Source organism: Gorilla gorilla, chromosome 12, assembly GCF_029281585.2.
Source record: "Gorilla gorilla gorilla isolate KB3781 chromosome 12, NHGRI_mGorGor1-v2.1_pri, whole genome shotgun sequence".
NCBI classification, from domain to species: domain Eukaryota; kingdom Metazoa; phylum Chordata; class Mammalia; order Primates; family Hominidae; genus Gorilla; species Gorilla gorilla.
The window spans coordinates 95,870,546-95,884,034 of NC_073236.2; the positions used below are offsets into that span (position 1 = coordinate 95,870,546).

Here is a 13,489-nt window from a genome sequence, read left to right on the forward strand (position 1 = left end):
TGTTTTGGGTTTTTTTGTTTTGTTTTGTTTTTTTTGTTTTTGTTTTTTGAGATAGGGTCTCATTCTGTTGCCCAGGCTAGAGTACAGTGGTGGGATTGCGGCTCACTGCAAACTCCGCCTCCTGGGTTCAAGCGATTCTCCCATCTCAGCCTCCTGAGTAGCTGGGATTACAGGCACCCGCCACGACGCCCAGCTAATTTTTGTATTTTCAGTAGAGACAGGGTTTCACCATGTTGGCCAGGCTGGTCTCGAACTCCTGGCCTCAAATAATTCTCCCACCTCGGCCTCCCAAAGTGCTGGGATTACAGGCGTGAGCCACCACGCCCGGCCTGCATGTTTATAACATAAGTTCACATCCTTGAGAGGAAGTTGTTGTTTAATTGTGCATCTTTAATGTTGCTTATAATACCTAAATGTACTGGTCTTTAGCTGTCTTCCTAATTGATTAGTATTGAATATGTAAGTGAATAGAAAACACTTCTTGTGCCCAGACTTTTGTGGCTAGGCGCAATGGCTCACACCTGTAATCCCAGCACTTTGGGAGGCTGTGGCAGGAGGATTGCTTGAGTCCAGGAGTTCAAGACCAGCCTGGGCAGTGTAGCGAGACCTTGTCTCTACAAAAAATTGTTAAATAGCCAGGCATGGTAATGTGCGCCTGTAGTTCTAGCTACTCAGGAGGCAGAGGTGGGAGAATCGCTTAAGCCCAGGAGGTTGAGGCTGCCATGAGCCATGATGGTGCCACTGCACTCAGCCTGGGCAAGAACAAAACCCTTTTCCCAGCCCCCCCAAAAAAGACTTTATGTCCTATTAGTATTTTATGTAATAAAATGATAAACAATTTTAAAACAATGAAAAGTTAAACTTGCTCACCATATAAATAAGCTCATTGTCATAAATAGCTTTTGTTTCTGTAGACATGGAGATAAGAACAAAACACTTTTCTGATTTCAGGGGGTTCATTTTTCAGCTGAACCTGACCCAGATTTCTTCAGCTGGATTGGGTACCCTTTATTTTTATGTTAGGTGCCCTGGGCAAGCTACAGGAAAGGACATGGTGTAATTTCTCATCTACTCTTCTGAGCTGTTCAGCTCAATTGGAGGTTGCCTGAGAGCAGGAGCCTCGAGCGCACTGTTCCTGCACTACCTCCCCCACCCCCACCCCACCCCCCTCCCTGAGCATATCATCACAAACCTGTTGTTAGAGTAAAATGATCATCAGTGAGGACAGGAGTAGTGTTTGCACCATTCCCATCTTCTTATTTTGCTCCATGGCTGATGAGAGCTCTTTATTTTTAAAAATTCCCTTCCATTCTTCTGCCTTTCTTTTAGGTTTCTTTTTCTCAACCCCATCTAAAGCAGAAAGAAAAAATAAAGCTGATTAAATTTTATTGTTGGTGCATATTAATAGCTGATACGTGGCACTTGTACAGTGTAATTAGTATCACTAGTGAGTAATTGAGTAAATGTTGGAATTAGGTGACAGTGGGAAAGGACCTGGGGGGGAGGGATGTGGATGGGTAACATTTTTGGTGTCCCTGAAGTCATTAACTGTACAGAAGGCAAGCCTTATATGAGAATAGGATTTAGGTCACAAGGTCCTGTGCTATCTTTAGACAGATGTGAAATGGTCTGTTCCCCCCACCCTTCTGCTCTCTTGTGCACACACGCACTCATAGATGGAAGCTCTGGGATCATTGGAATCTTCGAGTCTTGTCTAAAAATATGACTTTACCTTGGGCAAACTAATCTCTGTGCCCAGGTGTCTCATCTGTAAAATTGGTACTTGTCTCGGAAGGGTAGTTGTGAGAGTAGCTGTTTAAACTGCTGTGCCTGGTATGTAGTAAATGCTCAATAAGTTTGAGTTACTGTCATCACCATCATTAATCTTATTTTTGTTATTATTGTTTTGATGTACTGTGGGAAGAGCCTCCCTAGCTGACAATATTCTTGGTTAATAAGACTATTATTATAATTATCTGTGTAAGACCACCCATTAGCAAAATTTTATCAAGCTTATTATAAATATTTTTAAATAGTATAAAAACATTTTTTGTTTCCTATATGTGCATGTGTATTTTTAAATGTTTATTGACTATGCTTTTTAACCTGTTTTTCTTTTTTCTCATTTGAGAATGAGTGGTTTAAGATTGTAGATTTCAAATAGTCATAAATTGTTTATTCATTAATGAACACTAAATTCATCATGTCTTTCCACTGTATTTTTAGTACACTTCAATTAATACACTTTCCCCATTTTTCTGTAAAACTAAGCTGTTCTTAGTTGGAAAGCTGTTTGGAGAGTCTTAGTTTTGTCTAAGTTACATTGCTTTAGTTGCTATAAAGCTATTAAGTTTTCTTCGATAATGGTAGGGGTGATTGTTAGGCTACTCCTCAGTCTACCACTTTATTTCATATCATGATTTTGCTACAGTTTTATGAGTCAGTTAGCTAGAAGGCTATTCCATAGTTATTTATAATCAAGTACTTGAAAGTGTGATACTTCAAAAAAACATACAAACAAAACTCCATTGATTATACTGATGCTCCTCAACTTACCGATGGGGCTAAGTCGGGATAAAGTTGAAAATGCATTAACTACCCCATAAACCCATCGTAAGTCAGGGACTGTCTGTATTTGTGGAAATCAATAGGCTTTATTTTTTAATTTAGTGCAAGAAAATAATCACAAGGCATCTAATCATAAAATAAATGTGTTGGTGTGAAAGTTCAGTGTTTCAGTTTGGAACATTGATCCTAGAGGATCAATGTTTTTAGTGTTTTTGAGAAAGAACTGTTGGGATATTAAGTTTTGATGATCATTTAATCTTCGAGTTAATAAAATCTGGACAAGTATGAACATGGATAGAAGTCACACATTTTTGGAAACTCTACTTTTTAGAAAATCTTTCTTATTTGTATTCATTTGAACTTACCAACTTTAGTCACTGAATGTTATCCCTAAATGGAACTCATATTGTCGGTAACATTTGTATTTTCTCTGTGACTTAAAGAAGAAATTCCTCGGGCCTCTAATATCTTATATAGTCAAGTAAATAATTTTTGGGGGTATCTCATGAAGTATTAATAATTTTCTGTAATCTAAAATTAATTATTCATAGCTTTTTGTGTATGGCCATTTGGTGCTCATATTTAAAAGCTGGTTTTCAAAATCCATTAAAGTCAGCACAGGTCATATAAGAAAAGCCATCTCCTGCTCTTGTATTTTAGAGGCTGTGACAACACTGAAAACAGTATTGGATCAGCAGCAGACCCCTTCTAGGTTAGCAGTGACCCGTGTCATCCAGGCATTGGCCATGAAGGGTGATGTTGAAAACATAGAAGTAGTTCAGAAGATGTTAAATGGACTTGAAGACTCCATTGGACTTTCAAAAATGGTTTTCATCAATAACATTGCTTTGGCACAAATAAAGAAGTGAGTATTTGCAAGCCTTCTTTTCCTTCGTTGGTCACTAGAATGGGCATTGCCTCAGATACCACCTTTTAAAAACTTTTTTAGACATGTGGAAACGTTATCAACTGCAGAGGAAATGTTGATGCTAGTTGCTGATTAGGGAATAATTATATGTTGAAAAATATGTTTTTTCTTTACCTTAAATCTTAGAATAAACAGCATTTACCAAATTCATAAATCTTGCTCCACAGTTGATAACCTTTCTCATTCCTGTGTATATATGCCAGGCCTCTTGTTGTCAAAACACTTTGTTCAGAAGTGAAAAATGATCTCATTTGTTTGTCAGTAATATTTGACAGGGACACTAGTAGAATATTGTGAAGCAGAAGGCCCCGCAAGCTTGTTAAAAATGTGCATTTCCGTATTCATATTCCTTACCCACCCCGTGAACACCCCCCCACCCCCACAAAAAGGGAGGAATTTAGAGCTGATTTTCTTACCACTGTCTCTAGATTCCTTTTGAGAATTACCCCTGTAGAAATAAATAAGGACTTGATTTTTAATAAGCTCCCTAGCAAAGTACTTTATGGAATTTGATACTTTCAGTATGCTTTTAGAAAAAATGTTCTTTAGTAATCTTGCATACATTTAATGGGACATGATATTAAAATATAATGTTTGTTTTTATAGGGGTTTTTTTTTGTTTGTTTGAGAAACAGTTGTGTTTTGTTTTGACCTTTTCAAACTATTTCGCCAGATAGAACTTCCCTTTAATAAGAAAATGTGATTGTTTTACATTAGAAGATTGAGGAAATTACTCATCTAAGAACTGGGTGAATTTTAAAGTTTTACCACATAAACACAGTTTTATATGATTCGGAGAACATATTCACTATTAAGTAATTCTTTAAAACTTGTAAGAAAAATATATTGTAACAGTATTCATTTTTAGTTAGAGAATTATGTTTAATATAATAATTTCAACACAATGTTGACTGATTGGATTTAGTATGCCATATGGTAACAGTAAAGTATCCATTATAGATTACCTTAACCAAAAAGATAGTCATAGAGATAATTTTTACCATAACTTGCTAAATAAGACCATGTAACTGATTTTTTCAGTGTAAAGTGTGAAGATACTTTTTCCTGAGATTTTTAGTATAAATTGAGTATTTTCCAAATGTATAATGCCTGACAAAAAGAAATTGAGTTGACCATAAGTTAGAGACATGCATATATGCCTTTTGAAACATCATCAGTATCTTTAAGAATCCTGAGATGTTAAATACTATTTTTATGCAGTAGTGACAAGTTGTGGATCATAAAGCCAAAATTGTAGCATTTATACAAGTTTTCATTTTATATCCAAAGAGTGGCAAAAATTAAGTTAAATATTTAAGATACAGAATTTTAAGTTATCTTCATTAATTCTCCTGTATATAGTTGTTTGATTTTGTCTGTAGAGCATTGTTAAAACAAGCAACTATTTGAACTGCTGTGAAGCAAAATAAACAACCACTGCAGCACGAACCAGCTAGTGATTGTTTTTGGTACTTAAATGTGATTCAGGGTTTCAGTTGCCTAGTGTTTATTTGGTTAATTGTAAATGTATTTCATTTTTTTTCCTAAAGTATTAGCATGAGTGGATATAAAAGTAAGTTCCTAGACTAAACTGCCTGCAATATTAATATGAAAGCAAATTTTTAAGTAATTTATTTTGCTTTTAACAGCAATAACATAGATGGCGCAATAGAAAACATTGAAAATATGCTTACTTCAGAGAATAAAGTCATTGAACCCCAATACTTCGGCTTGGCATACTTATTCAGAAAAGTAATAGAGGAGCAGTTGGAACCAGCAGTTGAAAAGAGTAAGTTAGTTGTTTGTGCTAAAGAACACACAAGCACATTTTCTCTCTAGTGAGACTAGACCAAATTTCTTTGGTAGGTGAGTTATACCACTGTTCTAATGAAAGATTTTTCTTACCTGTCATTTTTCCAGTAAGCATCATGGCAGAGAGATTGGCCAATCAGTTTGCAATTTATAAACCTGTCACTGATTTTTTCCTTCAACTTGTGGATGCAGGCAAGGTGGATGATGCCAGAGCTCTCCTACAGGTAATGACCCTCCACTCATGGAGCAGTGGGGCTCGAGGCTTGCAAGAAGTAAACTGAGAAATTACTAGACATAGGTGTGTGGTGGAATACTAGAAATTCAGTGTGGTGTGCAGCTAGCTTGTTTAAATTCAGTGCGAATCACGGTTGCAGGACAAGGACTGGATGGTAGATTTTAGGTTACTGGTTTTAAAGATGCCATATCAAACTAGAAATGTCTTTAGAATTGAGGCAGGGGGGAGCGGTGGGCGGTGCGGGGGTAGGTATGCGGCAGCGAGTTTTGCTGAAATGATGAAAGACAAATCTTTCTGTGCAGATAGATAATGCAAAACAACAATTCCTTTGATTTTCTACTTTAATTTCTCAAATGCTCTAGATACTGTGCGTCACCATGGCAACACAGTTTGCAAACAAAAAGTAGAAAATGTTTGCTTTTCAAGTACAGCTTCTCACTTGAATACTCAAACATTCTCAGTGCCTTATTCAAGGTTTATTAAGCGTTGAATATGCTTTCTATTCACTTGTGTGTCACAGACACATTAAATGACAAATGCAGGTCTCTGTGGCCTGCACTCTCAGTTAAATTAGCAATCTTCAGGGAAGGAGACAACTGCATTCATGCCATTTTAACAGCACTAAATATAAAGCTATGCCAAGTGCCGACAGAGCAGTGGGTGATCCTAGCTGCCACTGGCAATGTACACAAACAGGCACTGCTGGGGAGCCCCTTCCCAGCAGGTGGCAGTCAAACAGTCACCGTGATCCCGCCAACGGCTGTGTTTGTGTAGACTCCCTGTGTCAAATTGAGGCCTGGGACCAATTTCTGATCGTAAATAGTATTATATTCCCTTACATTTTTACTAGCTGTGAAAGATCTTAAGTAGTAGATAGGGAAGGTAAAACTGTACCCATGTGCTTGACCTCCAGTTTTTATTCTTAAAGTTCATCTAGTTTGACAGTAGAATCCAATCCATTTTTAAAAGGAATTCCTGAAAAACTGTATCTCTGTTAACAGTTTTATAAAGGGTGAATTAGCACTGCTTCTCAGGCTCTTACTTCTGTTGCTGGAGAAGAGAAATTCCTGTTCACTGGGAATTTTCTTGTTTTGCTTGGCTTGTTTACTTTTTTTCCTTTGATTTTTTTTTTTTTTTTTAATTTTAAGGAAAAGGCAGTTTATGATAGGGATTTCAGGACTTTTAAAATTGTTTTATCTTGCTATCTTCCGTGGTGAAAAAAAAAAAGAAGGAAGATACTCATGCTTTATCTTCATATGTACATATCTAAGTACCTACTAGGGGTATAATAAGCATATACATATCTAATTATACACATGATGGTATGCAATCAGTTTTAACACACCCTTTTGATAGTTCTTTAGAAAGTGGCACTTGGTACTTCATCTACTAGCTTGTTCTCTGCCATAATCAAGGCTTTTCTGGAAGAGCACGATTGACAGCCGCCTGGGTGGGTGGCAGCAGGGATGGCGCCTGCTCCCTCAGAAAGAACTGCGTTATCTGCAGTGACCTCACCGAAGGGCTCTTGGTGGTACTTGAGTGTTGATGCAACAGCAGAGTCTTTTCATTTACCATCTCATCACTAGACTGGGGTTTCAGATGATAAACCCTTCACCCATCCTTTACCTGCTTGTCAAACAGTAAAAGATTATTCTTGCCGTAGCGAAGAATACTTTATTCACAGATGTCAAAAACATCAGTGCGTAATGTAAATGTTCTGTGTGGCCCCAAAAAGTTCTTTTTATACCATTCGTTTTAGTATTGACAGTGTTTTAAAGCTTTGAAAGAGCAGCATTCTTTTAGAAACTTAAAAGAATGACATCTGTGATGAGTGTAAACTAAAATATTGTCTTGCCATATTTGATTTTACTATAGCATCTAAGATTGGATAGACATTTGATTTATCTGGTCTGTCATGTAAACTTTTTTTTTTAGTTTAACTTTGGTCTCTTTCTCAAGCGCTGGCTGTCTGTTGCAATGAAAGCCTTTTATAAAATAGAGAGATTGAAATCAGTCCTTTTGTATGCATAAGTGTAGGTAATTATACTTTAAAGAGAACTTGCTTTGTACATTTTAATTTTTATAAAGAAACGAGCAGTTATCTCCCTGACACCTTATTAAATGTATAATTAACCTTATGATCCCTAGCTCACTTGTGAATGCTTGGCAGTATAATTGGAGAGGAATAATGTTTCTTTTTTTCCTCTTTCTTTGCAGTCCTAAACCTTATTCTGTGGTTGTTGAAGCATTAGTTTAATTTTTCCCTTTTCTTTTTAAACAAACTTTATACTTGCAATGCCAAGGACAGCATTCACCAAAGCTTGGCATAGCTTGCACTTGTTTTCTTTTTTCTTGCCTTAAAAAATAATAGTTGACTATTAGGCCTTCCTATTGGTAATAATACACTATTGTATTATTGTGAACTTTCTTAATTGGAAATATTCAGTTTGATCTGCTTGTTTATCAGAAACCTTCACTTACTGAATAATGTTTTAATTTTTAGAGATGTGGTGCAATTGCTGAACAAACCCCGATTTTGTTGTTGTTCCTCCTTAGGAATTCTAGGAAACAAGGAAAGGTACTGTGCTTTACTTGCTTACAAATCAATGATACTTTACATGCCTTGCTCAGAAGTATTGAATTTAACATAAAAGCCTGTTGTTTCAGGACCTTATTTGAGAATACTATAGAGATTCAAGACTTTGCTTGTCTCTACTTAGAGTCAGTTTTGTCGTCTGTTAGCTGTACTGGAAATGTAAAACAAGTTCATGCAGGAATTTTCCACTTACACAGGTATGCACTGAGAGCCCCAAGAAAAGGCCCTTAAAAAATGCAAGATTAGGCTGGGCATGGTGGCTCACACCTGTAATCCCAGCACTTTGGGAGGCCGAGGCGGGTGGATCACTTGAGGTCAGGAGTTTGAGAGTTTGAGACCAGCCTGGCCAGCATGGCAAAACCTTGTCTTTACAAAAAGAAAAAAAAAAAAAAGAAAGAAAGAAATGGAAGATTAAAATTATGTTGCTTAGGTCACCTTGGGACATTTAACAATGCAGAAGCACTGCCAAGGGAAATGTACACTCCAGAGTGTCTCCTAGTACGTGGCTACTTTTGAGCATTTATCAGGTATAAACCATCAGGTAAATGAGCCACTTGGCTTTCAAATTGATATGGAGCCACAAATTAATTCTAATTTGTGCAGTTACTTTATTTACACTGTAAAAGCGGTGGGTGGGTGTGTAATAGAACCAAGTCCTTTTGAAAAAAATTTTTTAAAAAAAATTTCTGTGGGTACATAGTAGGTATATCACATTCTACTTTGATGTTTAACCGTAAGTATAAAATTAAATTTCTCTTAGATCGGATTTTACCTCTTGTATACCAGAAACTACATTCTTAGTTTATTTGGGTTCTTTATGAAGTTTCAAACCACATGCTAACTGTGATGCTTGTTTTATTTGAAACATTTAGGCTGTGTCCAGTTTGGGAGGTCTACGTTTTCCTGAATTTCTACACACTTCCCCTAGATATACCTACACTTTTAAAAAATTTGCTTCATTGCATCTGTGACTCATGTATTTATTTACTACAAACAACTTTTAGAAAATATTTAATTGCCCCTTCTTTCCTTTCAGAGAGGCTACGTTTTTATATGTGTGATTAAAAAGTATAAGGAATCTGAAAAGCACTTGTCAGTCCACATGTGGGACTGTGTGCCAAGTCCCTGTTGCCTTGTCCAGGAGATGGGACGGGAAATGCACAGCAATATGTCTGCTTAGAACATTCCACCCAGGAGAGTTTAAAATAGAAGAAGCCCTGGGAGGATGCAGGTCCAGGTGTGGATTGACTGAATAAACATGCTGTAAAAAGGAGTTAGGATTTTTAAGATGCCTGTTAACAGTGTTCCATTGTTTGACAGTAGAATAGTTAAGCCAGATTTTGCTCCTCTTGGTGAGATGGGAAGAGGGCATAAATGTTTATATATCCATCATGGATTTATCCAGCAACGTTAGAGTAGGGAGGGAAATACTCAGCAGATATTCATTACGGCATAGCAGTTCTGTATTCACTCACTACAGGAAATAAAGCCATAGCCGAGTCTGCATATTCCTGGAAGAAATAAGTAAAAATGTCAGTGAGATTCTGGAAATGCTTTTTTGTATGTCAAGTGGGTAACACTTCAGAATGTTTTAACTGAATTCTTTACAATTTCATCAACCAGTTGTGGCACCTAAAGATAGGGTTGTTATCTCTCTACCCTTGGGATCTCATAACTTCTTGGTATGGTCACCACTTGACAAAAGAAGCAATGTGTTTATCATATTCTAGAAAAATATTCATAGAAATGTAAGTGGAATTGCATTAACCTGTGAAAAATGCTGGTTTGTTTTAGCTGTAGATTATTGAGTCAATATCAAATGCTAATATACAAGGGACAATAGTGCATTAAATTGAATAGGTAGTTCTGTTATAATTATTGTGAAAATTTTTAATATAGTGTTGATTTGTCAGTGTTCTAATTCAATGTTAATTTGCGGTTTTCATAATATTACCTTTATGTAATTTCCTAGGCATCAACTGTGAAATCTGTGTTAGAATTGATTCCTGAATTAAATGAAAAGGAAGAAGCATACAATTCCCTCATGAAAAGCTATGGTAATATAAGTTTAATTTGACTATATTATTTATTTAAATGACTTTATTTAAGTGACTATATTATGTAAATGACTTGTAGTATAGTGAACTAAGTCTTAGTCTTCAGCTCAAAGGCAGTAATCCTAAATATCAGATAATTATGATATAAATAACTCAGTTCTGGAATATGTTTTTAAACTATATTTTAAGAAAAATATGAAATTATGCATATAACTTTAACATTAAAAAGTATCACTGAACATCTTCCGAACAGTCCAGGTATATTGAGTAGAATCCCAGGCTCCTGGGAAGACCAGGAAATCCTCTTGGACTTATATATCAGAAACCGGTTCAGTCTCCCCAAGGGCCTGCCACCTGAAACAAGTACACATTTGAGACTCACTTAACTGGCCTTCTTGCTCCTTCAGTACCCTCTCTGCTTGCCTGCTACTCCTTTGAAATGACAGACCCTTGATTAAAAAGTAGCCCAAGGTTTTTACGTCCCAGTTCAAATTCTGGTCTTTTAACCAGTTTGTTCCCTGATTGCCAGACAATCACATATGAAAGGAAATTGTCTAAAGTTTCCTCAGTCATCAAAATAAATGTTAGCATTTCTCAATCATGATCACCTCTCCATCTGTGGCCCACTGATTTGCTCACTAGAGGCATGGGGTAAATATAGAATTGCTTCATTGATTTTATCTATGGGAGGACAACAGACTCAAGAATCAGAATTAGTAAGTCAGTTCTCTTTTTCCATCCTTACAGGGAGAACATTGTGTATTTCAAAATAGAGCTAATAGTCATAAAATTTATCAAATTTCCAGTAACTAAACACAGGCATACCTGGAAGATATGGTTCCAGACCACCACAATAAAGCAAATATAATGAACAAAGTTACATGAATTTTTTGGTTTCCCACTGCATATAAAAGTTACATTTACACCATAGTGTAGTGTATTAAGTGTGCAATAGCGTTTTTAAAAAGTACATACCTTAATTTTAAAATACTTTTTTGCTAAAAATAGTTAACGATCATCTGTGCCTTCCGTGAGTCATAATCTTGCTGGTAGAAGGTCTTGGCTCAATGTTGATGGCTGCTGAATGATCAGGGTGATGATTGCTAAAGGTTGAGGTGTCTTAAGACAACAATAAAGTTTGCCACATCAGCTGACTTTTCCTTTCACGAAAGAGTTCTCTGTAGTATGCGATGTTGTTTGTTAGCATTTTATCTGCAATTGAATGTCTTTGCAAAATTGGAATCAATCTTCTCAAACCATACCACTGCTTTATTAACTAAATTTATGTCATATTCTGAATCCTTTGTTATCATCTCAACAGTGTTCACAGCATCTTTACCAAGAGTAGATTCCTTCTCAAGAAACCACTTTCTTTGGTCATCCATAGGAAACAGCTTCTCATCATGTTAAGTTTGATCATGAGATTGTAGCAATTCAGTCACATCTTCACGCTCCACTTCTCCTTCTAGTTGTCTTGCTATTTCCACATCTGCAGTGATTTCCTCCACAGAAATCTTGAGACCCTCAAGGGGTTCATCCATGAGGGTTGAAATCAGCTTCTCCCAAACTCCTGTGAATGTTGATAATTTGACCTCCTATCAATTACAGATGTTCTTAATGGCATCTAGAATGGTGAACCCTTCCCAGAAGGTTTTCAGTTTACTTTGCCCAGATCCATCAGAAGAATCACTGTCTGTGTCAGCTATAGCCTTATGAAACATGTTTTTTTTTTTTTAATTTTATGTTTAAAACATGGAATGCTTTACACATATGCGTGTCATCTTTGTGCAGGGGCCATGCTAATCTTCTCTGTATCATTCCAATTTCAGTATATGTGTTGCCGAAGTGAGCCCAAAATGTGTAAGACTTGAAAGTCAAGATTACTCCTTGATCTATGGGCTGCAGAATGGATGTTGTATTAGGGCACCTGAGAAAAACATTAATGTCCCTGTATATCTCCTTCAGAGCTCTTGGGTGACCAGGTGCATTATCACTGAGCAGTAATATTTTGAAAGGAATCTTTTTTTTTCCTGAGCAGTAGGTCTCTACAGCAGGCTTTAAATACTCAGTGAACCGTGTATAAACATCCATGCTGTCCTTCAGGCTTTGTTGTTCCATTTATAGAACACAGGCAGAATAAATTTAGCGTAATTCTTAAGGGCCCTAGGATTTGGGAATGGTAAGTGAGCATTGGCATCAACTTAAAGTCACCAGCTGCATTAGCCATTGAAAATAGAGTCAGCCTGTCCTTTGAAGCTAGGCATTGGCTTTTCCTCTCTAGCTATGAAAGTCTTTGATGACATCTTCTAATATAAGACTGTTTTATCTACATGGAGTATCTGTTGTTTAGTGTAGCCGCCTTCATCAGTGGTCTTAGCTAGATTTTCTGGATAACCTGCTGTAGCTTCTGCATCAGCATTTGCTGCTTCACCTTGGACTTTCGTGTCATGGAGATGGCTTCTTTCCTTAAACCTCATGAACCAGCCTCTGCTAGTATTAGGGCCTTGCACTGGATTAGGCTTTGGCTTTTAAGGGAATGTTGTGGCTGGTTTGATCTTCTATCCGGACCAATAAAACTTTCTCCATGTCACTAGTAAGGCTGTGTCAGTTTCTTATCATTTGTGTGTTCAGTGAAGTAGCACTTTTAATTTCCTTCAAGGACTTTTCCTTTGCATTCACAACTGGCTGTTCCACGCAAGAAGCCTAGCTTTCAGCATATCTCGGCTTTTGACATGCCTTCCTCACTAAGCTAAGCTTAATCATTTCTCGCTTCTGATTTAAATGAGAGATGTATGACTCTTTCTTTCACTTGAACACTTAGAGGCTATAATAGGGTTTTTAATTGGCCTAATTTCAATATTGTTGTGTCTCAGAATAGAGAGGCCTGAGTAGAGGAAGACAGGAGAATTACTAGTCAGCATCGCAGTCAGAACACATTTCTCAAGTTTGCCATCTTCCATGTGTATGGTTCGTAGCATCCCCCAATTACAATAGTAACATCAAAGATCACTGGTCACAGATCAGCATAACAGATATAACAATAATGAAAAAGGTTGAAATATTCCAGGAATTACCAAAATGTGACACAGAGACACAAAGTAAGCACATATTGTTGGAAAAATGGCATTGACAGACTTGCCCAAGGCAGGGTTACCATAAACCTTCAATTTGTAAATAACGCAACATCTGTAAAGTGCATTAAAGCCAAGGTATGCCTGTAATGTGAAATAGTGTCAAGCGCATAAATCTGTATGTGTTACTACTAAATTAGGTAATCCATCTTGGGAGGAAGG

The 13,489-nt window shown here is 36.8% G+C and overlaps 1 protein-coding gene and 1 non-coding gene across 2 annotated transcripts in view; one reads left to right on the top strand and one right to left on the bottom strand.

Moving 5' to 3' along the window:
- The window catches only part of LRPPRC (leucine rich pentatricopeptide repeat containing), a 112,704-nt gene that overhangs the window by 95,686 nt on the left and 3,529 nt on the right, over nt 1-13,489 (top strand). Inside the window, exons 32-36 of the mRNA XM_031007896.3 lie at nt 3,229-3,433; nt 5,146-5,285; nt 5,417-5,532; nt 8,047-8,121; nt 10,112-10,196. Coding sequence (XP_030863756.1) covers nt 3,229-3,433; nt 5,146-5,285; nt 5,417-5,532; nt 8,047-8,121; nt 10,112-10,196 — 621 coding nt within the window. The remainder of the gene's footprint in view (nt 1-3,228; nt 3,434-5,145; nt 5,286-5,416; nt 5,533-8,046; nt 8,122-10,111; nt 10,197-13,489) is intronic.
- On the bottom strand, nt 11,943-12,049 carry LOC115933693 (U6 spliceosomal RNA). Its single transcript, XR_004069547.1, has one exon. It is a non-coding gene; the product is annotated as a U6 spliceosomal RNA (small nuclear RNA).